Below are 26,680 nucleotides of genomic sequence, written 5' to 3'. Positions count from 1 at the left end.
GTTAGGGGCTTCCATCACACGCAAGTTGGGTCCATGGAAGTGTCTTTGCCATCTTGGGCTGCTGCCCTGGATGTGGCTGAAGATGCTGTACAATCCACTTCTATAGTGCCTCTGGTTTCAGTGGCACCATAGATCCAAATTTTGTTCCCTGCATGTCAAAAACCTATGCATCCTATAAAACATAGCAGTGGGTAATGGTTGGATAATTTATAGTAATTTTATCTACATGTCTTCACAGTTCATTTCATGTGCTTTTAAAAAGTAAAATTGTCTTTCACCAAGCGCATATAGCCAACTGTTAAATGGATTATTGTAGACTTTGTGACCTATTTTCCCAGATGTCATTCTAATTATATTGTTCTGAAGTAGATTGGGTTTGCCTGAAGCAACAGTTCATAAAAATAGTGCTGAGTATTCCATGTTCTACGTGATGGGTATAAGTAATAATGTAAGTGAGATGATGCATGGATGTGTGCACAGAATAAATATTGAGCTATCTGTTTTGTTCAATATAATGTAAATTTGCAGACTCAGAGGGTGACTGAACTAAATGCTTCAAAGGTTAAATCACTTATGTAGTGTGATAGACTTCTCAGTAACATTCTCGCAAGTGCGCTTAGAAAATCTGCCAAAAGACTTGTGTGGAGAAGGGAGGTCACATTCGATCAGGGAGCTAAATAATCTAGTTAAAATCAAAAGCAAACTTAATCTTTTAATATCCAAGCTTTTTGACAAGCTTCAAAATTACAGCCATCTTTAATTAAATTGGGCTGGAACAATACTTGGCAATAAGAAAAATTGTTGTCACTATTATACAGAAGTTGAGAAGAATCAACCATCTTTTATTGGCTTTTATTTTAAATGACATACAAACATTTAGCCACTTGTACACTGTCTCATGCTGTATTCTCAAACTGTTGATGGTAAAATTTATTTTGGAAGATTTTTTAAAGTTTATTGCTGTCAGACAATGGATAATGCTGTTGGAGTTTCTGAGCAACCATCCTCAGCCCAACTATTGTTAGCTTTTTCATGAACAACCTCATTGTATAAATCTTTTCTAATCTTGCATGTTACAATTGGATTATGGGATGTATGTTTTTAACCCCATTATTCAGGAAGTCAGTGTAATAATGTGTGTCGAAGTAATTTTGGACAAAATACTCTTCATCTCTGGTAATTTGAGATCTCTTTTTAAGGGTGTTATTGTCTGAGGTCTGTCTTTCTTATTTCCCCAGTAACTGAACGTGCTAATCATGCCAGGGATCATTTGTTAGAAGCTGATCTGGCGCAGTATGATGGGTAAGCATTTATCATGAGTATTATTCCAATTCGATCAATAGTTTAAGGATTTATTGACTAAAACAGATACTCATTTTATTAAACCGACAGAAATTGACGAAACATTTGCAGTGAAAGCCTAAGCCTATCCCCATCCCCCGCAAAGTCTCTCTAACCTCTTGCTGCCACGAACCATTGATGGTCACGTGTATCTCGCACTCCAATCTTCCACCCCCACCTGCATTTCGTTCCAGCCACCAAACCAAATCAAAAGTGTGAACGGGCAATAACTGCATATTATTAATATGGATTTAAAAGATGTGAACTCTGGTTTATAAGAAGTAACAAAACCTAGAAGCTCTACTCAATTCTTTATACTGTTATCCAGGTTATTCAAAGTCACTTTATAGTAAGCTTTGATGCATACCCATGCTTACATTGGTAGTTGTATTACATTGTGTTATAAATGTTAGAAAGTTTTTGTAATTATGCATTGTACATTGATCACAAAAATTACAATGCCATCAGTTCATCTTCAGTCTAAAATGAATGTGCTTTTTGGACTGGTCAAGTCAGATTGTTCAATGTTTTTGATTTATTTAAGTCTGAGTCAAGGAAGCACACTACTATTGGTAACTTTATGAAAGTTGAACTATCCTTAAGAGTATGACTGGAACTCCCTATTTTGGCTTTTTATTTCAAAAAGCAGATGAATAATTTTTTAAATGACCATTTCTCCTAATCCTCCACTGGACCTTTTGTAAATTGTTCTTTCAGTAATATGGTTTGCTTTATAGTTTGCTGGTATGTCTCTAAATCCCAATTAAGCACTCGACCTCTAGAAATAAAAAATATTACAGTCAGTATGTATTTCAAAAGGGAAAACCTTGAAGTCCTTATTGATTTTTGTTTTGAATAGGGGAGTGAGGAGACAGCAGTAATGCAATAGATATAATTTAACTGAGTTTTCTCACAATGTTCAGGTGGAATCAAGGCAGGTGGTAGAATAGATTGCTTGCTGGCTTCAAGAAAGCAAGTAAAGAAGGGTAGTGAAGATTATTTTCTCAGTTTGGCAGATGCTGGGAAGTGGTATCCCACAATAATCAGTGCTAGGACCACCATTCTTCATAATTTACATTCTCTGGCTGTTCACACTGGCAAGATTCCCTGGTCCTGCCAGCAACACACACCCACCTGTGGGTTTTCTGCCAGCATGGGGTAATGTCAAAGGGAATTTCCATGGTCAGTGGTGGGACCAGTGAATCCTGCCACCAGCAAACAATATGCCACCTCCCACTGGCAGGAAACACGGCTAGAAAACCGGAGAATCTCACTCATGGACTTCTAAATTGAAGACAATTTTAGAATTGCATATGATGCCAGATTTGGGGGAGGAGCCAGCTAATTGACGAGGACTGCAGCAAATTACAGGACAGCCTTAATAAAATTGCAAATGGGGCAAATGATTCACAAATTGATTTTTGAGTGAAAGTGAACGTGAGGTATTACATCTGTTAGGTCACTTATTATTTTGAAAATTGAAGTCAAGGTGTCGTAGTGGAACAAAGGTATCTCTGAATACAAGTATGTAAATCTCTCAAGTTTCTTATACAAGTTAACAAGGCCAGTATTCAAAAAAAAACCAAACACGCTGCTTTATTTCTAGCAGGATAAAATTGAAGGGGCAGGGTGGCAGTCTGGTCGGGGGATGGGGCAGTGGATCGGCACTGGAGTGGGGAGTGCAGGGTGGGATTGAGGATTGGATGCTAAGTATGGACATGCTTCGGAAGCCAGCAATTGAGCTGTGAGGGGTGAAAGTATCAAGGATCGCAGGGCTGGCCAGTGCGGAGCCACAGCACATGTGCCAATGTTGGCACTGACAAATCACTGTATGCATAGTTGATTACCGTTCTTCATAACTGAGGAGGAATGTAATAAATAAGTGGAAGGATTGGGTGCTGGTCAGAGGTGGAACCAAAGAAGTGGTCATGGGTGCAGTAAAAAAAAATGCAAGATTTGTTTACATCAGTTATGTACAGCTGGATAGCAGATCATTGCCTCTGCTCCATCCTATTTTGTGTATTTTTTTTTGTTGCTAGTTCCTTTTTTTTTCTCTTGCTTCTTCAACCCTTTACTGCCGTTCAAGTACCTGCATGATGTTAAAATAGTTACATAAATTTTATGTATTCATTAATTATCATGGGTAAGCTCCCTTGACAAAGTACACATTGGAAACTGGTGTAATGTGGATTGATATAGGTGCTAAATTTGTTTTCCAAGTGTTCAGAACTTAATATTTTGCTTTTTCCATTTTTTTATCTACCACCTTATTTTTATATTTATTCTATTTCCAAATACTTTTCATATGCTTTAGCTTATCGGCGTAAGTACCATTTTGGAGAATCTGTCATTCTACTTTTAATTGTTGTGAAATTGATGTTTGTTTTTTTTTTAAAATAGCATTCTATTACAGCAACTAGAGTATTTGCTTGATATGTTGACCAGAGTTTGACCCAAGTATTAACATGTTTTCACTTTTTTTTGTGGACAGGATTGTTTCTGTTGGTGGAGATGGCATGTTCAGTGAGGTAATGCATGGTCTGATTAGCCGGACACAGAAGAATTCTGGCAATGATGAAAATGATCCCAATGCTGATCTAATTCCATGTGATTTGCGGATTGGAATTATCCCAGCAGGTGAGAAGCATATTTCTTCTGCAACAGTGCAAGTAGAGAAGGTCAAAACATTCTTTTAAAGTGAAGTACAGAACACGCGTTTTTACTTTGTAAAATCTGCTTGCTTGAAAATAATTGCTAAAGCAGCTGGTTTAACTTCAAGATAACATTTTAACTTCCTTTTCTTTTGTCCTTCACGCTTCAAAGTAATGCAAGCCATAAACTATAGAAAATCAAGAACTTGTGGGCGAGCCTACAACCAGAGGCTGTTACCTATTTAAGGCAGAGTTGAGGAGGAATTTTTTTGAGGGTAGTGAATCTGTGGACTATTTAACCTCAGACTTTGAGGGCTACAGAGGGTGGGTCAACAAATATTTCAAGATTGGGATAGACAGATTTTGTATCAGTCAGGGAATCAGTTGTGGGGGTAAGGCAGTAAAATGGATCTGAGGATTCTTGCATCAGATCAGTCATGATCTCTTTGAATGGTGGAGCAAACTTGATGGACTGAATAGACTACTGCTCTTGCATCTTATGGAACTACAATCCTTTCCAAATATTAGTGTCGCATAACTTGTCCATTCTGCACCAAGTATAACCACATTTCTGGGCGGCTGCTCTGGTTTCATCAGCAACGGTAGGGTTTTGGCTAAACTTGGATTTTGCCTAAATAAGAGGTGTGCAAAGTAACTGACTTCGTTTCCAAGAAACTGTTTCTAAAATTAATAAAATTGTCTGTAATATCAGGACAACTCCAAATTGAGAATGGGTTAAAACAAAAATATTTTTCATTCTATTCAGAATCTTTTTTCATAAAGTGAAAAAAACAGCCTGCCATTATTATCTTCCTGTAAGAGCTACCTTTAGTAATTCAGGTAGAAATAAGCAAGCCAATTAATGCTGGAAAAATGAACTACAGATGACATGGGAAACATTCATTTTATATTGCACCAAAGTGAGAGGTGAAATATTCCAAGTGTGGCCTTAGCAACGTCTTGTACAACTTCAACAAGACGTCCCAACTCCTGTATTCAATGTTCTGACTGATGAAACCAAGACGCCAAATGCTGCCTTCACCATTCTTCCACCTGTGACTCCACTTCCAAGGAGCTATGAACACGTATAGATCTTTGTTCTGTAACTCTCCCCAGCGTCCTACCATTAACTGAATAAGTCCTGCCCTGGTTCAATCTACCAAAATGCATCATCTCGCATTTCTCTAAATTAAACTCCATCTGTCATCCGTTAGCCTACTGGCCCAATTGATCAAGATCCTGTTGTAATTGGATCTTTCAGTGTCCACTATGCCAGCAATCTTGGTGTCATCTGCAAACTTATTAATCCTATGTTCTCATCCAAATCATTAAAATGAATGACAAATAACAATGCACCCAGCACTGATCCCTCCAGTTTGAAAAACAACCCTCTACAATCACCCTCGGCTTCTATGAAGAAGCCAATTTTGTATGCGTTTAGATACCTCGCCCTAGATCCCATGAGATGTAACTTTATGCAACAACCTACCATGTGGTACTTTTTCAAAGGCCTTGCTAAAGTCCATGTAGACAACATCAACTGCACTGCCCTCATCTACCTTCTTGGTTACTCCTTCAAAAAACTCAATTAAATTTGTGAGACATGATTTTCCATTCAAAAAGCCATGCTGACTGTTCCTAACCAGTCCTTGCATCTCTAAATGCCTGTAGATCCTGTCTCTCAAAATACCTTCCAACAATTTACCCATCACAGATGTGAGGCTCACTGGCCTGTAGTTCCCAGGCTTTTCCCTCCAGCCCTTTTTAAACAAAGGTACGACGTTTGCCACTCTTCAATATTCAGGCACCTCGCCCATGACTATCGATGATTCAAATATCTTGGCTTGGGGACCTACAATTTCCTCCCTACTCTGCCACAATGTCCTGGTATACACTTCATCATCTGGTCCTGGGGATTTATCTACCTTGATGCGCTTTAAGACTTCCTGCACCACCACCTCTAATGTACATGTACACTCCTCAAGACTTCACTATTTATTGCTCCAAGTTCCCGAGCATCCATGCTTTTCTATCTGATGCTAGAAGTAAAACTAGATTTCCTATTACATCTGTAATATGTTCTTGTGTCAACTCCTCAATCCTGTTGGACTGTTGCTTTAAATTAATCAAGGTGAGAGTTAGCCCTACAAATTAGCTTTGCACTTTCAAAAATGTCATGAGCTTTAAATTTTGAGTACTGGGATTCTAAACATAAGAATATATAGATTGTACGAAAGATTGATGTATTATTTATCATCATTTACACTGCAATACAAACCCCTCTTTTAGGTTGCACATTCCTTTTCTACTCACTTGTAACTTTCAAAACCCATACGCACAACCTATTTTGACCAACACATTTCTGACTGCTTATGTAAGCTTTCTAACCAATTTCTCTCTCAATTGCATTAAAGAAACAACTTTGTTCAATTTGGTGCTGTAATGTCCCAATATGCAGAAAACTTATTTTTATCAAGGCTTATGGGGGTAAGACAGGTAAGTGGATATGAGTATTACCATAGCAGATCAATCATGATCTCACTGGCAGTGCTGAATGGACAACTTCTGCTCCTACCTCTTATAGAACTATGTTCCTTCCAAAATCTGTGTCACATAATTTGTCCATTCTGCAACAAGTGTAGCCCCACTTCTGGCTGCTCTGGTTTTGTCAGCAGCAGTAGGATTTCTTGAATTTTCCCGAAACAAGAGGTGTGTAAAGTAAATGACTGTGGTTTCCAAGAAATTGTTTCTAAAATTAATAAAATTGTCCATAATATCAGAGCAATTCCAAAATTGGGGTTGGGTTAAAACAAATATTCTTTATTTCGTTCTATTCAGCATCTTTGTTACTGAACTGAAAAGGCTGCCTTTTACAATAATAGTCTTTTAGTGACTTTTAGAAAAGTTAGAATTCAGCAATAGTTCATGGTTTCTGCAGTAAAGCAAAAATACTTATTGTCATAACCTGAAAACCCCTTTGGTTTGATAACAAAATAACAGATTTTAATTGCTTAGTCCTGTAGTAACCTGGAATCCACTGCCTCAGTCAAATTTCAACAGGTCACCCACCTGTTCAGCTACTGTGAAATAGAATGGAACCAATTGTATGAATTTTAAATTAAGAATAATAGTTGTCGGCAGTAAAGAGTCCAAGTATTCTGCACAATGCCAAAATTGTTGTTGTGCCTCTTCTCTGCTACTGCACCGTTGACAATTTTTTTCCCTATAAGGGGAATCTTTACTGCGTTATGCTTGTGATCCGCCTTGGACTTTTAGTGAGTAAATGGGAAGATTCAAATAATGCAGCTCAGTAAGCGAGCCACTTTGCATTGTAAATTGAGCAACAAGTTAGCTACTTATAGGAAAATATGTGTGATACCTGTTGGAATGTTAAAAGCTCTTGAGTTTTTTTTAGCAAAAATTGGCTAATCATTTCCAAGAATGTAATTCTGTGTAGGCCTAGACTATCTCAGGAACTGATTAGGTATTGTATTACTTTTGGTAATGCTTGTGAACATTGTGAAAAATGTTTTTAAAGCTATATGCTCTTATTTTGCCATGCAAATTGGGTAATGCACTGCAGGTGCTGTATGTTGAACTGAAAAGTGCCAAACTCAATTTCTAAGCAAATTATCAGTAAGATAGCAGTGTATTTCCAATGTGAAGGTCTTTCAAATAATCTTTTGCACCCTTATGTATCTCTTCACTCACGTCTGCCTGTCCCCTGCTCTCCCTATGTAGATTTACCAAGGCTGGGTGGCCTCAATTAATTGATAAATTTAACATGACAATTTGTCATTTAGTAAGCAACATGTCTGTCCAAACATCTGTCTAAAAAATAATAATTTTTACAGGTGTTGAAGGCAATATTTCCACTATTTTGCTTCGATTTATTATTATCACATGTATTAGCATACAGTGAAAAGTATTATTTCTTGCGTGCTGTACAGACAAAGCATACCATTCATATAGAAGGAAATAAGAGTGCAGAATGTAATGTTACAGTCATAGCTAGGGTGTAGAGAAAAATCAACTTAATGCAAGGTAGGTCCATTCAGAAGTCTGATGACAGCAGGGGACAAGCTGTTTTTGAGTCGGCTGGTACGTGACCCCAGACTTACCTTTTTCCTGATGGAAGAAGATAGAAGAGAGAATGTCCAGGGTGCGCGGGGTCCTTAATTATGCTGTCTGCTTTGCCGAAACGGCAGGAAGTGTAGGCGGACAAAGTGAGTGGATGGGTGGCTGGTTTGAGCACTGGCAGAAAATCCTATCATCCATTGTGCAATTTAGGAATTTGTGCATAGGTAACCATAATTTTCTGCCGTTTAGTTTTAATGGCTGGAGAATTGTGTAAGGGTGGCAGTAATTGCCTCAAATGACTGTATTCTCAAATGCTTTAGCATAATCTTGGTGTAATGAACCTCTTTGCTGGAAGAGAACATTGGCTGCCTGATGCATATATCTGTTATCATCAACAAGAACTTTGCATGAAAATATAAGAAATAAAAATAATCCTGTAAGCAAAATTATCTCTTCTAGGGTCAACAGACTGCATATGCTATGCGACAGTTGGAGCAAATGATCCAATGACATCTGCCTTGCATATTATCGTAGGTTGGTATCTTGACTATTTCATGTAATCTGAAAATACTTGTATCCATTAAACATTGGGCAAGTTTTTAGCTGCCTTATCTGAATAGTTCATTTTTCTTGACCCTTGATTCCAACATTGAGTGCTATTTGCCCTGGGTCTCCTCGTGTTGTTAAGAGTGATCAAAAATAATAAATTGTTGCCTCAACCAGTACCTTTTCATGTGTGCCATGAATAGTATAACCTCGTTAACCATTATTACCTCATCTAAGATGATGCAATACATCATGGTTTATAGTTCTAATTTTAAGTTTTATTGGGCCTGAACTTTAAATAAATTGCCAGGTAGTTATGGTTTAAAATATTTGCACTTTAAAAACTCCAAGTCAATGGTCTAGATTTTTCAATAGTTGCTCTATTTAGTATTGGTGTATGGCACTAAAGCAAATTGGCTGATGACTGCATTATGCTAATCTTTGAACTATTCATTAGGATGTATTTTAATCAGTGGTTTTCAAAATCCCTCCCCCTTACCCCAATAGTTATTAAAGATCAAATATTATCTAATGTAGTAGTAGTTTTTTTTAAAAAAGACAGCTTGTTGTCTCTGCTTATTGGTTTCATCAGACCTGGAATTGAAAATTTACAACCACCTACCAATCTGCAAACTTCTGTGAACAGATTAACCTCTAACTGACCTCCAAATCGGTGATGAATCACTTCAATGCCAATGTATCTTTTGAGGTGTAGTGCCCAAAAGTGAACATGGTAATCAGATCTCTATAATGGAACTTTATATTGATTTGTGCCTCTTGCCGCTTTAACAAAAATTTACGCTGCACACATTTCAGTTTTCCATATGTCCATATGCCCTGCTGATTTTCTTGCATTTAATGAGCAGAATGGCATTAGACCTCAACTGGAGGAAGGACTTCAGCTTTACCGTGCCCCTCCCCACACCCTCCACCATACCTCTCCAACCCTGCAGTCCCTTTTCATCTATTATCACCCAATCAAAACTTTCTACCTTAGCATCTTTGAAAATGAAGTTTACTGGTCTGATTTTATCAAAGTAAAACTATACCAATAATATAGATGTCAAAATGTATTTGTTCCTCAGTCACTCTTTTGGAAGATGGGCATTGTGTAACATTTTTTCAGAGATGATAGTTGCATTAGTAGCATTAATGTCATTTTCCTTACTTGTGCAGGTGATTCTCAACACATCGACGTCAGTTCTATTCATCATAAAAACATGTTTTTGAAGTATTCAGTATCTCTATTAGGATATGGATTTTATGGTGATACCCTGATTGACAGTGAAAAGAACCGTTGGATGGGTCCATCAAGATATGATTTTTCAGGTAATTTTAATCTATTAATATACATTTGAGGTGACAGCATTGTTCTTGCCAAGTAATGCAAATAGTGTAATTGTGCGTCTCTGAAAGGAATTCCTTCTGTTTTCATTTGATCACTATGTCTGAAAGTGGTTTTTGTCTTTTGTTTGCCTCCAGAATAAAACACACTCTGACAACAAAAAGCTTCTAAATATGCAAATTATCTGTAGAGCATTATCATCACCCAGTCTGCTGTCTCATGTCATCTGTGCTGAAAACCTCTTGTATGCCTTTGCTACCTCAATTCAACTATTCAAATCTTCTTCGGGTCACTCTAACATTTTGCACTCTCCGTAAACGTTAATTGATACAAAACACTGGTGCCTATGTTCTAACACTCTCCCAGTCCATTCACCCACCATCCATCTACTTTCTGGCTGATATTGACTCCTAGTCAGGCAATGGTCTGATTTAAAACTTCTCGTTGATATTTTTCCAATCCTTCCCTACTTCTATAACCTTCTTCAGGCCTTAGATCCTGCCTGGTTTTTCTGCTTCTCCATTACTGGCCTCTTGAACATTTGCTGATTCTCTTAACTCAACCATCCAACACCCTAAAGCCTAAGTTCAAGATTTCCCTCCCCAAACCTCTACCTTTCTACATCTTTCTTCTCCATTAAAATGCACCTTAAAACCTATCTGTTTTTGGCTAAACTTTTGATCACCTGTCCTATATGTGACTACATCAAATTTTGTTTGAACACTGCGTTGCTATGATAATGGCACTACGTAAATGCAAGTCATTGTTGTCATCAGTTTTTTTTAGTTATTAGTGTCACAAGTGGGCTTATGTTAACACTGCAATCAAGTTACTGTAAAAAAAAAACCCCTAGTCGCTGCATTCCAGCACCTGTTCAGATACATTGTTAAAGCCCAATATCTGTGGAGCAAAATTAAATTTGACTTGCAATCAACCAGTAACTCAAAACCTTACCTTCATTAATGTTTTTTATATATAGGTTTCAAGACCTTTCTTTCACACCACTGCTATGAGGGAGTAATTTCTTATTTACCAGCAACTCAAACACTTGGCAGCCCAAGGGATGCAAGCCCATGTACAGCTGGGTAAGTACTCTGACATTGCAAATTCTAATCTATCCTGAACCAGTGGTGATGGGTATTGCACATTTATGTTGACAGAGTTTGAACATTTTTCTCTGTTTCTGTCTCTGATTTAAAATTGCATTAACTAACCAACCTGTCAGGAGAATATTGCACAAAAAGATTAACACTTGTAATTAAAAACAATGATTTACTACAATTAAAATTTATGCTTTATAAAATCATTAATATGCATTAGTGGTTTTAAAAATAATTGTGTAAGAAAACCAAGTTATTATGTACGTTAGTTTAATGGTTCGATAAACAATGTCTTTCTGATGCTGGTACATATTATTGTCCCAGATTTTGCAGTTAGTGAGTGGTGCTCACAGTTAGTTGCACTTGGCCTTGAACTTTAAAGTTTATTTATTAGTCACGAGTAAGGCTTACACTGCTCTGAAGTTACTGTGAAATTCCCTTAGTTGCCACACTATGGCGCCTGCTCGGGTCAATGCACCTAACCAGTACATCTTTCAGTCTGGGAGGAAACTGGTGGAAACCCACACAGACATGGTGAATGTGCAAACTCCACACAGTGACCCAAGCCAGGAATTGAACCCAGGACCCTGGGGCTGTGAGGCAGCAGTGCTAACCACTATGCCATGGTACTTTGTACTTTGTAATATTTTGCACTGTAACTTGCAAATATTAAATGTGTCAAAAACAAGTGCAGTGCTCTCCATGGAAGACCTTGGACCTGTGTGAATGGGGAGGGCAACTGTGTATTGCTAAGCATTTGGGTTGAATAATCCTTCCTGATATGCACACCAGAAGCACTACACGCGCACAGACACAAACAGCTAACCCAGGAAATGCCACTTTGAATAATATGCACAGAAAGCAAAATAGAGAAAGACAGGATTGAAAAAGATGAGACAAAGAAAAAAAAATGTTTTCTCATTTTAACTCTTAATCACTAAAATGAAAAGGATGTGACTATACATTCTTAGCAGTAACTTTTCAATGCCAGAGAAATTGTTTGGGAATATTAAGACTTTTATTTCCTTTTCAAAATAAATTTATCCTTTTCCAAGTGTGCCTAGTTCATAATTGCAGTAATTTAACACCATTCTATATATGTAGATGCTCTGACTCTTGGCAAGATGCGGGTTATCAAATTTTGTGCAGTAATTTCCTGACTTCCCCACTTTGCAGAAGTGAAAGTTGCTCCTTGCTGTCCAATTCACTTACTGATTGCCTCAGTATTATGCCTTCCACAAAATCCAAAATAATTTGTGTTCAGTAGAACTTGCTATTGATGTTGTTTCTTCAGAAAAACCTTCAGTTACTGTTTGATCAAAATACTAGGTATTCCTTGTTTCAGGTGTCACATCTGCAGAAACAGTGGACAACGGTTGAGAATATCACAAAAAGAAAAGAAATTCAAATTTGATGATGGTGAGATCTGAAATGTTTGTGGTCAGGTTCATTATTGAATATGTACTTTAAAGATTATGGATTCTCCAGTCATTCCCGCCAATGGGGTTTTCCAGCCCTGCCGGCAGTGCACGTCCACCTCCAGGGTTTCCTGCTGCAGTGGAGTGACAATGGGAATTCACATTGACAGTGGCGAAACCACAGAATCCCGCTGCTATCAAACAACTTGCCATCTCCTGGTGAGAAACACAGCTGGGAGGCTGGAGAATCTCGTCCCCTGTGCCTATTTTTAACGTATGAGAAAAATGTTTGTGCCAGTTGTTAATGTCATATTTGCTGAGAGTGCTCGGTTCAAGTGTTTAATAAGTGCAGGTGATTTTTTTTTGTTTTTGAAATCTGAAGTGCTATGTAACTGCAGGTCTCTCCTCTTAATGGGCTACTGGGAATCCCCAATTGTGCCAGCAATTTTGAGTCAACAGGATAGATTTTTTTCATATGCCACAAAAAGCTTTGCTTTCTCATTATTCTCATATTTCTCATTGGTAGAAATAAGAATAGTAGGAGGGATTATTATTTAAAGGGTGAAAAGCTGCAGCATGCTACAGTGCAGAGGGACCTGGGGGTCCTTGTGCACAAATCACAAAAACCCAGTCTGCAGGTGCAGCAGGTGATCAAGAAGCCGAATGGAATGTTGGCCTTTATAGTGGGGGAGGATAGAATATGAAAGCAAGGAGGTCTTGCTGCAACTGTACAGGGCACTGGTGAGGCCGCAACTGGAGTACTGTGTGCAGTTTTGGTCGCCACATTTGCGAAACGATATATTGGCCTTGGAGGGAGTGCAGAGAAGGTTCACTCGGCTGATACCGGAGATGAGGGGGTTAGCCTATGAGGAGAGATTGAATAGACTGGGTCTGTACTCGTTGGAGTTTAGAAGGCTGAGGGGGGGATCTTATAGAAACGTATAAGATAATGAAGGGGATAGATAGGGTAGAGGTAGAGAGATTCTTCCCGCTGAGAAAGGATAGCAGAACTAGAGGGCACAGCCTCAAAATAAGGGGGGCGCAGTTTAGATCGGAGTTGAGGAGGAACTTCTTCACTCAAAGGGTGGTGAATCTCTGGAAGGCTACCTTGCTGAATATATTTTAAGTCACGGGTAGATAGGTTTCTGATAGACAAGGGAATTAAGGGTTATGGGGAGAAAGCGGGCAAGTGGAACTGATCCACTTCAGATCAGCCATGATCTTGTTGAATGGTGGGGCAGGCTCAAAGGGCTAGATGGCCTACTCCTGCTCCTATTTCTTATGTTCTTATTACGTTAACATATTACTGTAATACATTTTACTTCAGTTACTTAAAGCAATTTGCTATGTTACAAACTGTGAAGCTTATAATTCCATGAGGATTTTGCGAGCCCTGGATATTTCTAACACTTATTTGTGGAACTTAATATTTCATTCAAAATGTTATTATACATAAGCAATGGCTAGGATTTTCATTTCACAATAGTGGACACAACTGAGAGCTTTCCCATTATTAAGGGAAGCAGTGGTAGTGCAGCATAGGGTTACCTGACTTAAGCAGCAATCTGGAAATTGCAGTGTGCCTTATGGAGCCCACTCTAGTCCTGCCATTCCTATTAAAGCAGGAGGGACTATTTGTGCAAGAGTTTGGCTTATTTTTCCATAACTTGTGCAGATTTTTACTTGCAAATATTAAGGGTTCATAAGCACATGCACACATCAAATTGGCAGGGTAAATGAAGGCTTTGCTCCTGTGAACTGTTACAGTTAGCGATAAATGGTCACGATTCCCCAGCTGTTCTTTCCACTGGCTGTCTGTGCTCCTCTTCCCACCCATCTCCAACTCTCCTGGTAGTTCCCACCAAGCCTGACTTCTCTGTTCCATCAATATTGAAAACACCAGCGCTGTTTCTGACTTTAGTGCAATTGAGGAGCTGATGGGGTGAGGTATGGGTTGGATTGTGGTAGGAAGAGGAGAGCTAGAGTGGGTGGAATTGAAAGTTGAGTGAGGGAAGAGGAGCTGGAAGATTTCTGGTTGCTATCCAATAATGATCGAGGAAGCTGTAGGCTGGTTGCTTCTCTGAATGTACACGAATAAACAATGGAGACTTTGCTTTGAGAATGCTGTTCACTGCTAGGCCTCTGATATGAGTTTGCTGCTGGAGCCATGCAGCAGCTGGAAAAGCATGTTCCCGCTGCAGCCTATGGGCAAGTTAAGAATGCATTTCTTTTTGGCAGCACATTTATAAAAAAATTTGGAATAGTCCTGTGCAAGTACAGTAACAGAGTTGAGGAAGTACTATTGGGGTGGCACAGTAGCACAGTGGTTAGTGCTGCTGCTTCACAGCTCCAGGAACCTGGGTTCAATTCCCAGCTCGAGTCACTGTCTGTGTGGGTTTCCTCCCACAGTCCAAAGATGTGCAGGTTAGGTTGATTGGCCATGCTAAAATTGCCCCTTAGTGTCCTGGGATGTGTAGGTTGGAGGAATTAGCAGGTAAATGTGTAGGGATAGAACCTGGGTGGGATTGTGGTTGGTGTAGATTCGATGGGCCGAAGGGCCTGTTTCTGCACTGTAGGGTTCTATGTAGATGTAATCACTAATTTGCTCATGATTATCAGCAATTAGCTGTAGGCTCATGACCCAATGGTCAATCACAAATGTGATCTTTCATCCAATTGCGTGATGTCTCTAGTTGCTATTCATTCACTTGCTTTGCAGACCCTGAAAAATCTGAGTCCCACTGTTTGAGAACCCTCAATGTTTAACGTGTAAAATTAAAAATGAATATATTGGTACAGATGCAAAGATAAAAATTGTAATCTGCACCTCACTGGTTTACATGAACATTTGCTTCTCTCATTTTAGAAGAGCAACAACAGTGGAAAGTGATTAAAGGAAAGTTCCTGGCCATAAATTCAGCAAATATGAGTTGTGCGTGTCCAAAATCTCCCAAGGGTCTTTCACCAGCAGCACACTTGGCTGATGGAACCATTGACCTTATTTTAGTCCGCAAATGTTCAAGGCTCAATTTCCTGAGGCATCTTATCAGGCATACGAACAATGATGACCAGGTATAAATCTATTGGACTTTCCTTTTAATGTTATATGCATAGCAATGCAAAATGGTAACAGCCTTGTATTCCCATTATATTTCTGCAATTTATTCACTCTGTAAATGTATATTATTGTTAAAATCACCCTCTACGTGAGGAAAAGCATTTTCTTTCATTTTGGGGAAAATTTGATTTGACAAAATTAGCAAGTTGAGACTGAAGACTAAATACTGAAATTAAAACCTAGCAAACACTGGGACCTAAAACCAAAAGCAGGATGTATAATCCTGAGAAAAACCAGTTAATCTTTTAGGTTTTGGGGTTTTGAGGAAACATTTTGTCAAAGCTTTTAACTTATTTTGTTTACAGGTGCTTAATGATCTAATGGTGTTGCCAACATTTCCCATCTCTTTCAATAAATGTTGACATAGCATTCAGCTGTTTGGTTTGCAGTGCTGTCATGTAACTTATAACATGAGACCAACCAATTATTATTCTTTTGTGAAGTAGTTTGCTTTTCAATATAAACTTACAAAGTGAAGTGTAGTTGAATTTAATGAACCACAAATAAGGGAGAACATTCAGATTTTGTATTTTAAAAATGTTAGATTGTTGAGGCAGTATGTAAGTCTTTGGGAACATGCAGATAAACACATTTTAATGTTGAATATATAGATTGGTATCACATCCGTCACCTCCAACGCCCATGCTCTCCACCACCAACACAGTATCAGCAGTTTGTACCATCTGCAAGATGTACTGCAGCAATTCACCAAGCCCCATTGACAGCACCTTTCAAATCTATGGCCTTTACCACTTAAAAGGACAAGGGCAGAGCTGTACAAGAACACCACCACCACCTGCAGATATCCCTCCAAGCCACACAGCATCCTGACTTGGAAATATATCACTATTCCTCTGTTGTCACTAGGTCGAATTTCTGGAACTCCCTCACAACTCTACTGTTCCTCGAACATCTGGACAACAGCGATTCAAGAAAGTAGTTCACCATCACCTTCTTGAGGGCAATTACGGATGAGCAAAAATTGCTAGTCTAGCCAATGATGCTGACTTCCCCTGAATACGTTTTTGAAAATAGATGATGCAGTTAGTACAATGTCTAGTTAGCACCCTTTGTTTGCAGCAGCACCCTAAGTAGGGGGATATTTGGTTTGACAGCTTTTTAAAATCACTTGCTAGCTTTTTAAATGGTCAGACTTCTTAAACCACGCATGTCTTCAACATCTCCAGTTAACATCACCTGTTAATTTCAGATTAGTTCTATAGAAATTTTATGTTTAATGGCATGGCTAAAGTGAAATTGTATCAGTTTAGCTTGGCTTGGATAGTGATAAAGTGAATCCTTATTGCATTTATATTAAATCCTTGTTGCATGATGGTATCCAGGAGTGTAAATGTAATTGACTTTAAATCTAATTTTAATACTTAAACTTCAAGTATTATTTTCAAGAATACTTCATGTTCTCCTAATTCTTAAACTGCCAGTATTCTGTGTTTACGACAGGATCCTTTGATTATACTCGTGACTGTGGGCAGACATAAATATTTATGTATAAGATATACCTTTGGAGTTAATGTTAACTAAGAAACAGCAGGCAGGCTGTGTATTTCTTAACTGGTTATCTCGTTTGTATCGCAGGTTGATATTTTAAATTTTTTTTAGAAAAAAGATATGCACAGTGATTAATTTTGTGTTGGAGCAGAGTTGCTATTGCATACAGTGACTGCTACATTATGTTCAGACAGTGCAGCTACAATGCAGTGTAATCTTCAATAAGTATAGTAGAAGTTAAATATTTGCCAATAAGTAAACTAGCAATACAGTTTAAAGCTGTTTTCTATAAGTGTGTACTTGTAAGCATCATGCCATGCTGCATCTTGCATAATATTAATTGCATTTATAATAAATGCAATTTGAAACTAATGCTTCATAAATACATTACTATTCAAGAAAGCTTCCATAAGGCGGTAGCTCAAATTGGCACTTCTGATTTTAAAATATGAGCTAATCAAACTGCAGATACTAATATATATGTCAGTAGAAAACAAAATGAATACATGTCACTGCTTTGCAAATAAATTAAGTGATGGCTTGAAGACTCATGTTAATTTCAGCAGTAATACCATGATGCTTCGTTGTTAAAGAAGCTGAACAGAATTTGATAAAATCTTCAAGCAGATCTGGGGAAAATCATCAAATATGTAACATCTTTAATTTGATATGGTATTAATGCACAGCCATGGCATGTGAGAACACCCAGACTGCAGAATCATTACTGTGTTCACCTTTTTAATAGATGTTCAAATTCAGTATTTATTCTAGTACTTGGGAAATCAATGCATTCAGAAGTGTTAACATTCACCGCATTATCCTTTCTATATTTCAGTTTGACCTTGCATTTGTTGAGGTTTACAGAGTGAAGAAATTCAAATTTACACCAAAGTATTGTGACGAGGAGGATAGTGATATCCAGGATGTTGGTAAAAATCTATTTGGCCAGATCTGTAGGGATCATCCCAGCTGCAGCTGTGCACAGCTTCAGAGCAGTTGGAATTGTGATGGAGAGATAATTAAGCACGCAGCCATTGAAGTGAGGTAAGTGTTTATTGTCGAATAAATTACCCCAGCCTGTCAACCAGTTGCACAAAGACTACAGGGTCACTGACTTAATGAAAAATTAATTTGCCACTGTTCACTAATGTGTGATAGAGTGGTAAATCACAATTAAATGGATAGTTCAGATTTTCGTATGCATCATATGGTTAAAAGTGATGTGTCTTTTGAAGTTTAAATAGCTAATTGATTCATGTGCCTGGTGCATGATTGGCTCTGAGATCCAGTGAAATAGTGCATTTGCTTTGCAACATAAGACCTATCACTTAGACTTTTTTCTAAACATAAAGGCACCTGGAATAAATAAAAGTGTCATATCTTAAACAAATGCTGATGAACATGCTGAAATCCATTTGTCCCCAAATTTTGGATTTCCACACTAAATCATTGAAAAATCCACCAAGTTGCTTACACTTGTCTGTTATTGAATGCATATTTTCTTCCCTTGGAGATGTACTCTATTTATTGATATCCCCTTAGCTAAATCCAGAAAAACATAGTGATTGGAAAAAGTAGAGTGTTGGAGCACTTGAAAAAAAAATTAAGGGCTACTGGTGGAGGTTTATAGGCTAAAACTATGCACAAGTACTGGTAGGCATCCTACTGCTTGTCCATTTAGGCCTATTCGACCAACTAGAATATTGAGCCTTTGCTTAGCTGAGGAATTACTCTTGAGCATTCTAACTCAACATCTACTCGCCTTTCTTCCCTGTTTGAAAAGGTGCAAATTTCCTTCTCAGTTTTTTCATTGATGTGGTCCAGCAAAATGGAAGGACCTATGCTGGACACTTTGCACTGCTAATCCCACCATAGTTGTTATGGCGTAGAAGATAATATTCATACTTCTCGGCATTAAATTCTACCTGCCATTAATCTGCCGTTCTGCTAGCCGGTCTATGTTCTGTTGGAGTTGATGGTGTCATCTTCATTGTTTTCCACTCCAGGCTTGGTAACATTGGCAAACTTTTGACATGTTAGTTCGTGTTCCAATATTCAAGTCATTTATACATGTCAAAAAAGCAGTGGTTATTGGCACTGACTCTTGAGGAACACCACTGTCCGTCATTCTCCAGTCTGGAAAAGCGACCACTAATCACTTTTTTTTTCAATTTTTTTTAAAACCAGGTTGACATTATCTTTGTATTCCATAAGCCACAATTTTAGTAACCATAAATTTGTGGTATTTCTATGAAAACTTCCTCAAAATCCACATGGAAAACATCCATTGCATTCTGTTCAACCTTGTCTATTTTTTCATCTGAAAATTCATTTCAGTAGTCCAGCATGATCTATCTCATTGCTGACTCTTAATTAGTCCAACCTCCTTGTTTTTTTTTTGCCTGATCTTCGTCCTTTAATCTTAACCACCACTAATGTTACCAGCCTGTAGTTACTAGAAATGTCTTTACCCCCTTGAATGAAGGTTTCACGTTTGCGAATCTCCAATGCTCTGTCATCTTTCCCCATATCTAGAAAAGATTGAAGATTATGGCAAACCCTGCTGTTGCCTGCACTTCCTTTAGCAATCTGGAGTACAAGCCATTCAAGCCAAGTGATTTGTCCAATCCAAGTATAGGCTAATAAATTCTGTCTCAGTATTCATCCCATGCATTACCTCTACTATTTCTGCAACCGATTTTTTTTTTTAAGGGTCTGGTAAATAAAACAAAATATTCAGTGTTCTAACTGCACTCTACATTTCTAAGCATACATCACCCACTTTGCTCCTAATAGCCTCACTTCATCTCTTACTGCCTACTTACTATTTACATGATGGTAGAAGATTTCTGGGTTCCTTTTTTATGCGAGCTGCCATTCTTTTCTCGCGAATTTACCTGATGTGCATCATACACCTTTTTTTGTTGTTTCATATTCTCTACCTACTTTGGCATCCAAGGAACTCTGGTTTTGATTTGCTCTACTTTTTGCCCTTATTGGAATGTACCTGCCTGTACCGTGAAGTTCTTCACGTTGGTAGGAAGAATGAAAAAGTAGAGTATTACTTAAATGGAGAACTGCAGAATGCAGAGGGATATATGCATCACAAAAAGTTAGTATGCATGTTTGGGGGTGGGGGTGCTGGCACTGTGGTGCATGGGGGAGATGCCAGCTCCAATCAAAGGGGGTGGAAAATGCCACTTCAATTGTTGGGGGGGGGGGGGGGGGGGGGGTGGTGGTGGTCAGATTAAACATGGTGCCCCAAGCTCTGCTGCCCCCCCCCCCCCACCCCCAAACTTAATGGCATGAAACAATTCCTGTTCTTTTTTTTTTCTGGCATTGTGGTAAGATTTGGAGAGAAGACGGACATATTTCTCTGTTTTTAAAAAAAACACTTTCTTGCCACAACCAACCCTTTGCCATTTTTTGATAAGATTGGCCCCTGCGTTTCTTCCTGTGGGTGAGCTCAAAACTAAGGGACACTTTTGTAGGATTGAGATGAGAATTTTTTTTTTGAGGGGTATGAGACCTTGGAATTATTTGCCTCAGAAGGTGAAGAAGATGGGGTCATTGAATATTCTTAAGGCAGGTAGATAGATTCGTATTGAGTAAGAGAATGAAAAGTTATCAATGGTAAATGGAACGCAACGCAAACAGATCAGCCATAATCATATTGAATGGCAGAGCATGCCTCCTAGTTTGCATGTTCATATCATCCATTACTGTTTTTCCTGTCAGTCTTTCATTGCATTTTACTCTGGTAAGATTACCACCTATCTCAATGAAGTTAATTGTCTTCCAGTTCACAAGTTCTACTTGTTGTTTTTTTGCTCTTCACCATTACTAATATAAACCTTGTAATATGATCACCGTTACCCAAATTTTCCATTGTAGACACATGGCCCACTTGGCCCACCTCATCTCCCAGCACCAGATCAAGCAATGTTGCCTCCTTGGATGGATTGCGAACATATTAGTCAAGGAAATTCTCCTGAGGAAGTTTCAGAAATTCCTTCCCCTCTCTTGAACGTTAATTACAAAATATCTATTGGGCTAAAGTCCCTTTAATGTCACCACTCTATAGTTCTTGCACATTTGCAAAATGTCTCTTCTATTCCTGTCTCTCACTGTTTGAAGTCATATAAATTATTCCAAGTTGTTTGTTCACAGCTTCCTTGGTTCTCATGAACTCTGCCTCTTTCCTCTCAAGGACATCCCCTTTCAAATACCACTATGTCTTCACTAATCAATACTATCACTGTCTCTGTTTTTTCCTTCCCTATCTTTTGTGAACACTTTCTATACCTGAGTAATAAATGCCTAGTTCCCACCACATTTCCATTCGTGTCACCACATATTCCGACTTGGATATTTGTTCTTGTAGCTCACCAATCTTATTCACCACACAAGGAGATAAGCAGTTGAGTTGGGATAAGAAAAAATCAGTATGGCAAGGTATGACTAAGTTGAAACTATACATCTACCAAGCAGCTCTCCTGTTTGTAGATTTTGAGCAGATGGTGAAAGTGATCTTTTTGAGGTTGAGGGTTTATATTACATGTGACTGAGGTAAATATCTATCTGAATATTATTTGACAATGCTGTTTTAAATTTGAGGGTAATTTATTTTGTTCATCCTATAAATGTAGGACATAATAATTCCTGTGCAGTTTGTACAGATGTACTCTTAGTTTTCATGAGTTCAAACTTATAATGAACATAAATATTTAAAGAAGATAATACTGCTCCTTTTACTGAAAGACATCAGTTAATGTTGAAACCGTGCTAAATCAAATGTGTACTATAAACTGTTCCACATAATCCAGTTGTATGAATCGATATAAATCATCTTTAGAAATGCAATGCTCAAATCTATATGAGCAGAAACATTTTCAAATTGGCATTCTTTCAATAGAATGCATCTTAATTTAATTAGACTCCATTTATGTTCTTCTGTTTGGTATCTCAGCATCACCATTATTGATCTTTGGAAATGAGAAGCTAATGCACTTTCAGGTTTTAATTTATTTGTATGTTGTTTTCACAATGAATTGCTGAACGTTAAGTGAGATCACATCAAAGGCAACATTACAGGAATTTATAATTTAGTAACATTTAAGTCAACACTAGTGAGAAATAAAATCATAGTTGGGAATCTTTAGTGCAATGTAGCATCTGTATGTTTTGATCAGTGTTTTGTGTTTTCCCTCAGTTTATTGATGTCCCTCTGTTCTTACTTACACTATCATTGCAACTTGGTACACAGTTCTCGGGTGATTACAGTTTAATGGAGCAGCTTCACAGCACACAGTTTTGGGACATAGATCTTGAGTCAGTTCAGCAAGTTTATTAATGCATTTAAACCAACATTGGTTTCAACATTTTTTTTAAAACAAATTTTCACTCTTATTCCATTAAACATATGGAACATGACATATACCACGTCACAGTGGGCCGTAACCTCTAAACTCCCCCTGCGTCAGATTGTGGGGTACTCCAAAGATGCACTAGGGAACCACTCTTGGAACTTCACAGGTAACTGCATGGCAGATGCCCAGAAATGCAAACATCTTCTGGGTAATTGCTTAGTGCTGGTAACCATCTGAAAATGAGATTTTAATTGGCAAACTTTGGGATGGTTCAGTCAAGATTATGCCAATAATTACTCACTCAATAAGTTCAATGAATGGAAGTCTCTAATTTCTGGGCAACTATTGCAAATTCCCAGACTGAACTCCCCCCCCCCCCCCCCCCCCCCCCCTCCGTGGGATTTTCCTCGTACTCCCATCTCCCCCTTCCCCAGGGAACACCCCTCATAACTAACCACGCCCCGCATGATTTCCCCCAACACCTGCATAGGAGTATGTGAATAGGGTTATTGTATACATTTGATTTAGGACATTCCAACTGAGCTAGATTTGACTTTGGACCCCCATGGGTGTTCTGCACTGCCTGGATCTTGCTGGGCCTGAGTCAGAAGATCTGACAAGACAGGGCCAGAAGAAAGATCACTTAGTAATTGGTTATGGAAAGGCAATCCAGTGCTGATTGCTATTCCAAGAAAGTTGCAGCAATGTCTCCTCCATGTGGGCTTCTTACCACTATTGGTGTCTTGTTCTCTAAATATTTGTACTGAAAAAATATTTAATGTTAAATTCTTAACTAATTTTATTTCTTTTATAGGGTTCACTGCCAGCTGTTGAGGCTTTTTGTAAGAGGGATAGAAGAACTTACTGTGCAGAAAGATGTTACAAATTCATTTGTAGTTTAAGTAGGTTCCAGGCTATCTCAGGACAAAAAAACACTTATGTCAAATTTTAAATTAGGGTATTTAAGTTTTGACATTTACTCTTTAATCTTGTAATTCTAAATTAATTTACATTACTAATTGTAGCCAGTCATATTGCTTACACAAAATGTAAGCATTACAAGCAACAGAACAAAAACAAATTTGTGTATTTTCAGTTGTCAACTTTTAATTTAAGACTTGCATTTCAAGAGGAGAATTTAAGTTTGTTCCAGTATTTCAGGATAAAAAAAGGTTGATTAACAATGTCATTGCTCTGTTGCAAGAAGCTGTGGTTTGAAAATTAGAATTTTTTAAAATGCATAACTGAAAAGTGGAACAAGCCACTTGTATGCATATGCCTCATTTTAAATTGGAATATATCAGTACTGATTTACTGACTGCTATTAAAATTTAGACCACAGATTTTATAATTTGTTTTTCTGACGGAATCCAAATTGCTTTTGGAACTACATTCTTTGATCTGAACTCTTTCATTTACTCCACCTTGCAACTTATCAATGCAATCTGATTGTACTTTCTAAGCAATTATACAAAGATGCTATAGTTTGTGAACAATTCTTTATTTTAGTAATTATTAATAGAGCAAAAATATATAAAATACTGAATTAAGTATTTGAGTTTGTACATAACAAATAGAAATATATATTTATTGTTGTAGTATGAAGCTAGCCTTTGCTTAGCTTAGTATATGTTCACTGTGTGAATCATATATAGGTAGTAGTGTTAATGCACTAATAGATTATATCTAACTGAACTACAGAAGACAGCACTCACCATTTTTCTTCTGTATTTTACATTCCTCTTATAAGAATGTTCAGTACTATGTACAGCTGCATGGAGTTGGTTCCTGCAGTGCAGATTTTTGTTTCTTGACCAAGTATTAATGTCTTGTTTTATTTGACTTCTGTTTATTTCAAAAATATTTCTTGAGGTTTGTTTCTGGCATGTCTGTGAATATGTAGTTCATTGTATTTTTCTTTGACATCCTTTTAAATTGTACAGAGCTAATGTAAATAACTGGATTGGATGTCATCCACGCTGTCTTTGTAAGTGTGATTTGTTTTCAATGCTTGTCCCACAAAGCATTCCCTGATTTGTTGATGTAAGCAGTTCAAAAATGTTTCATGTTGAAGAACCGAGAAGCTATTTTTCCAGTAATTTATTCGGTAGGCCATTTCTGATGGTCTGCTTAGCTTCTAGACTTTAGTAGAATCGTCTCATGTTGTGTGCATGTGTGTTTGAGGGGTTGTCCATAAAATAGTGTGAGGAATTGGTGAGGTAAAATTCCCAAGATGAGAAGAAACTAAAGTGAATGCTCTGAATTTTGTTTGCATTACTCTGCTCTCACCTTCTTCCATCTTGATCTCCCACACCTCCATATACCTAGCCTGCTCGTTCATCTTATTGCCAAATCTGGAATCTTGCTCGAAACAACTCAGCTGCTAAGTTAGTGAAATGCTTTAGAACACAGAGGAGTGAAGGATCTTGCAAATGATGCTATGTCTTTCACTTTCTCAGTTAGATTAGCAATTTCATAATTGATGCAAGGTCGAAACATTTTAGTTTGCTGAACTGTCTTTTTCTCAGCTTAGGTATAAGGGGCAGGATTTTACTCTTACTTTCATGCCCTAAATCAGGCCTGAAAAATCAGGTCTATTGTTACCATCTCCCTGCCTGATCTTACTTTTTATCCTCCTGCTGGGATTGCAGCTATCTTACTTACTTTCATATCTACCTGCAAATGCCAGCAAGAGACAGGGCATAGATTCATAGCTGGCTTGCTTTTGGGACCACCAGGAAAATCTTATTTGATAGTCTTTGGAACATGAATGACCTTAGATGGAAGGAGAATGCATAGCTGCTGCCTTTACTTCACCTGGTTAAGACCTTAGTCTTGGCTGAAGTATTGGCATCAAATTGAATGCTAATCTTTAGGTTTGTTTTGTCCTTTTTTTAAAAATCTTCCTTACCACCTCTGGTATTGTTGCAACAACCCTGCTGCACACTGACAGAATGCTCTTCCCTTACCATGTGGAAGCCTGAGGCTGAGTATCACGAATGAGGTCCCACTCCCACTCTTCTAGAGCAGGAAGTGGAGCATTTGGGACATGATCTCAGTGGAAGAAAAGAGTTAAACTTTCACATGTTGATTTTCATGGAAAAAGTATTTGAATTGTTTTCACCTTTTTCCTCTGAATTATTTATTCCCACTAAATATATGTCCAGTTAGTCAAGAAATTCCCATTAGTTTGTGGAAACTCTAGATTTAAAATAAATTGTATCAGAACCCCACTTAATTACTTATTCAGCAACTGAATGCAAACAAAATGCTGTGAAAACCTGAGATGTATATTAGTAAATCTTGCGACATATTTGCTACTAAATTATTTTTAACCAGATTTCATGTGTACTTTCTCATTCATTAAACATGAATTATTATCAAGCATGAGTATGTTTATTGAAAGTGTATTCCATGTGTTTCAGACAAAGAACTGTAATATTTCCTATTAGTTTATTGGAGCAGTTTTCCATCTGAACAAGCTTTAAAACAAGCTTGATGAAGCAACTTCTCCAAGGTACTACAGGTTTTTAATTTTTGCCCATTAAAACTGATTTCTGATTTGTTAAAACCAAACTTGATTTTACTCTCTGCAAATACTGAATTCATTCATCAAAAGCTTCTACTAGTGTGAACAATGTACTTGCATAATTTAAGCTTTAATTACAATGCTTAAAAAATGCTCATAACATTGGAATGAGACCAAACCTATTTTGTAACCAAAATAATGGAATTGCTGTGCAGCTAAACTCTCCCTACGCCTCTTTTTCCCCCCCCCCCCCCCCCCCCCAACCTATCTGCCTGCCAAGATAACAGGTCTCCTTTCCTAAAGGACATTTGTAAACCAGTTAGACTTTAAAGCGATTCCAACTGTTTCATAGTTCGTTACATGGCCCTTGTTTCAGTTTGGCTGCTACTCAAATATTCCACAACTTTAGCTAGCTGTTGTGTTTTGTAATTAATTTCTACAATATGTAATATGTCATGTGTAATACACTTTCTCTTTAACCTAGTTTCAGTGCGCTTGCAGGAATGTCGATCTCAAATCCTCTGATTTGCCTTCTGGTGGAAACTGAACTAGTGGATCAATATAATTGTAATCTGTTTTGGAAGTCCAGGCAACTTTTTTTTTTATTAGTGAGCAGTTCCTGTGCTGCACTTCAAGAACATGGATAATTGCCATTGGCATTTTTTTAAATTAAC

The 26,680-nt window shown here is 37.9% G+C and overlaps 1 protein-coding gene across 1 annotated transcript in view; it reads left to right on the top strand.

Moving 5' to 3' along the window:
- Window positions 1-25,861, top strand: part of cerk (ceramide kinase) — a 50,014-nt gene extending 24,153 nt beyond the window's left edge. Inside the window, exons 5-13 of the mRNA XM_080207366.1 lie at window positions 1,239-1,302; window positions 3,833-3,978; window positions 8,532-8,606; window positions 9,795-9,947; window positions 10,943-11,048; window positions 12,409-12,482; window positions 15,348-15,553; window positions 17,944-18,152; window positions 23,292-25,861. Coding sequence (XP_080063492.1) covers window positions 1,239-1,302; window positions 3,833-3,978; window positions 8,532-8,606; window positions 9,795-9,947; window positions 10,943-11,048; window positions 12,409-12,482; window positions 15,348-15,553; window positions 17,944-18,152; window positions 23,292-23,379 — 1,121 coding nt within the window. The 3' untranslated portion in view covers window positions 23,380-25,861. The remainder of the gene's footprint in view (window positions 1-1,238; window positions 1,303-3,832; window positions 3,979-8,531; window positions 8,607-9,794; window positions 9,948-10,942; window positions 11,049-12,408; window positions 12,483-15,347; window positions 15,554-17,943; window positions 18,153-23,291) is intronic.
- Window positions 25,862-26,680: the final 819 nt, after the last annotated feature.

Source organism: Carcharhinus amblyrhynchos, chromosome 19, assembly GCF_965287045.1.
Source record: "Carcharhinus amblyrhynchos chromosome 19, sCarAmb.v2.hapA, whole genome shotgun sequence".
NCBI lineage: Eukaryota > Metazoa > Chordata > Chondrichthyes > Carcharhiniformes > Carcharhinidae > Carcharhinus > Carcharhinus amblyrhynchos.
This window is presented reverse-complemented; position numbering and strand designations above follow the sequence as displayed.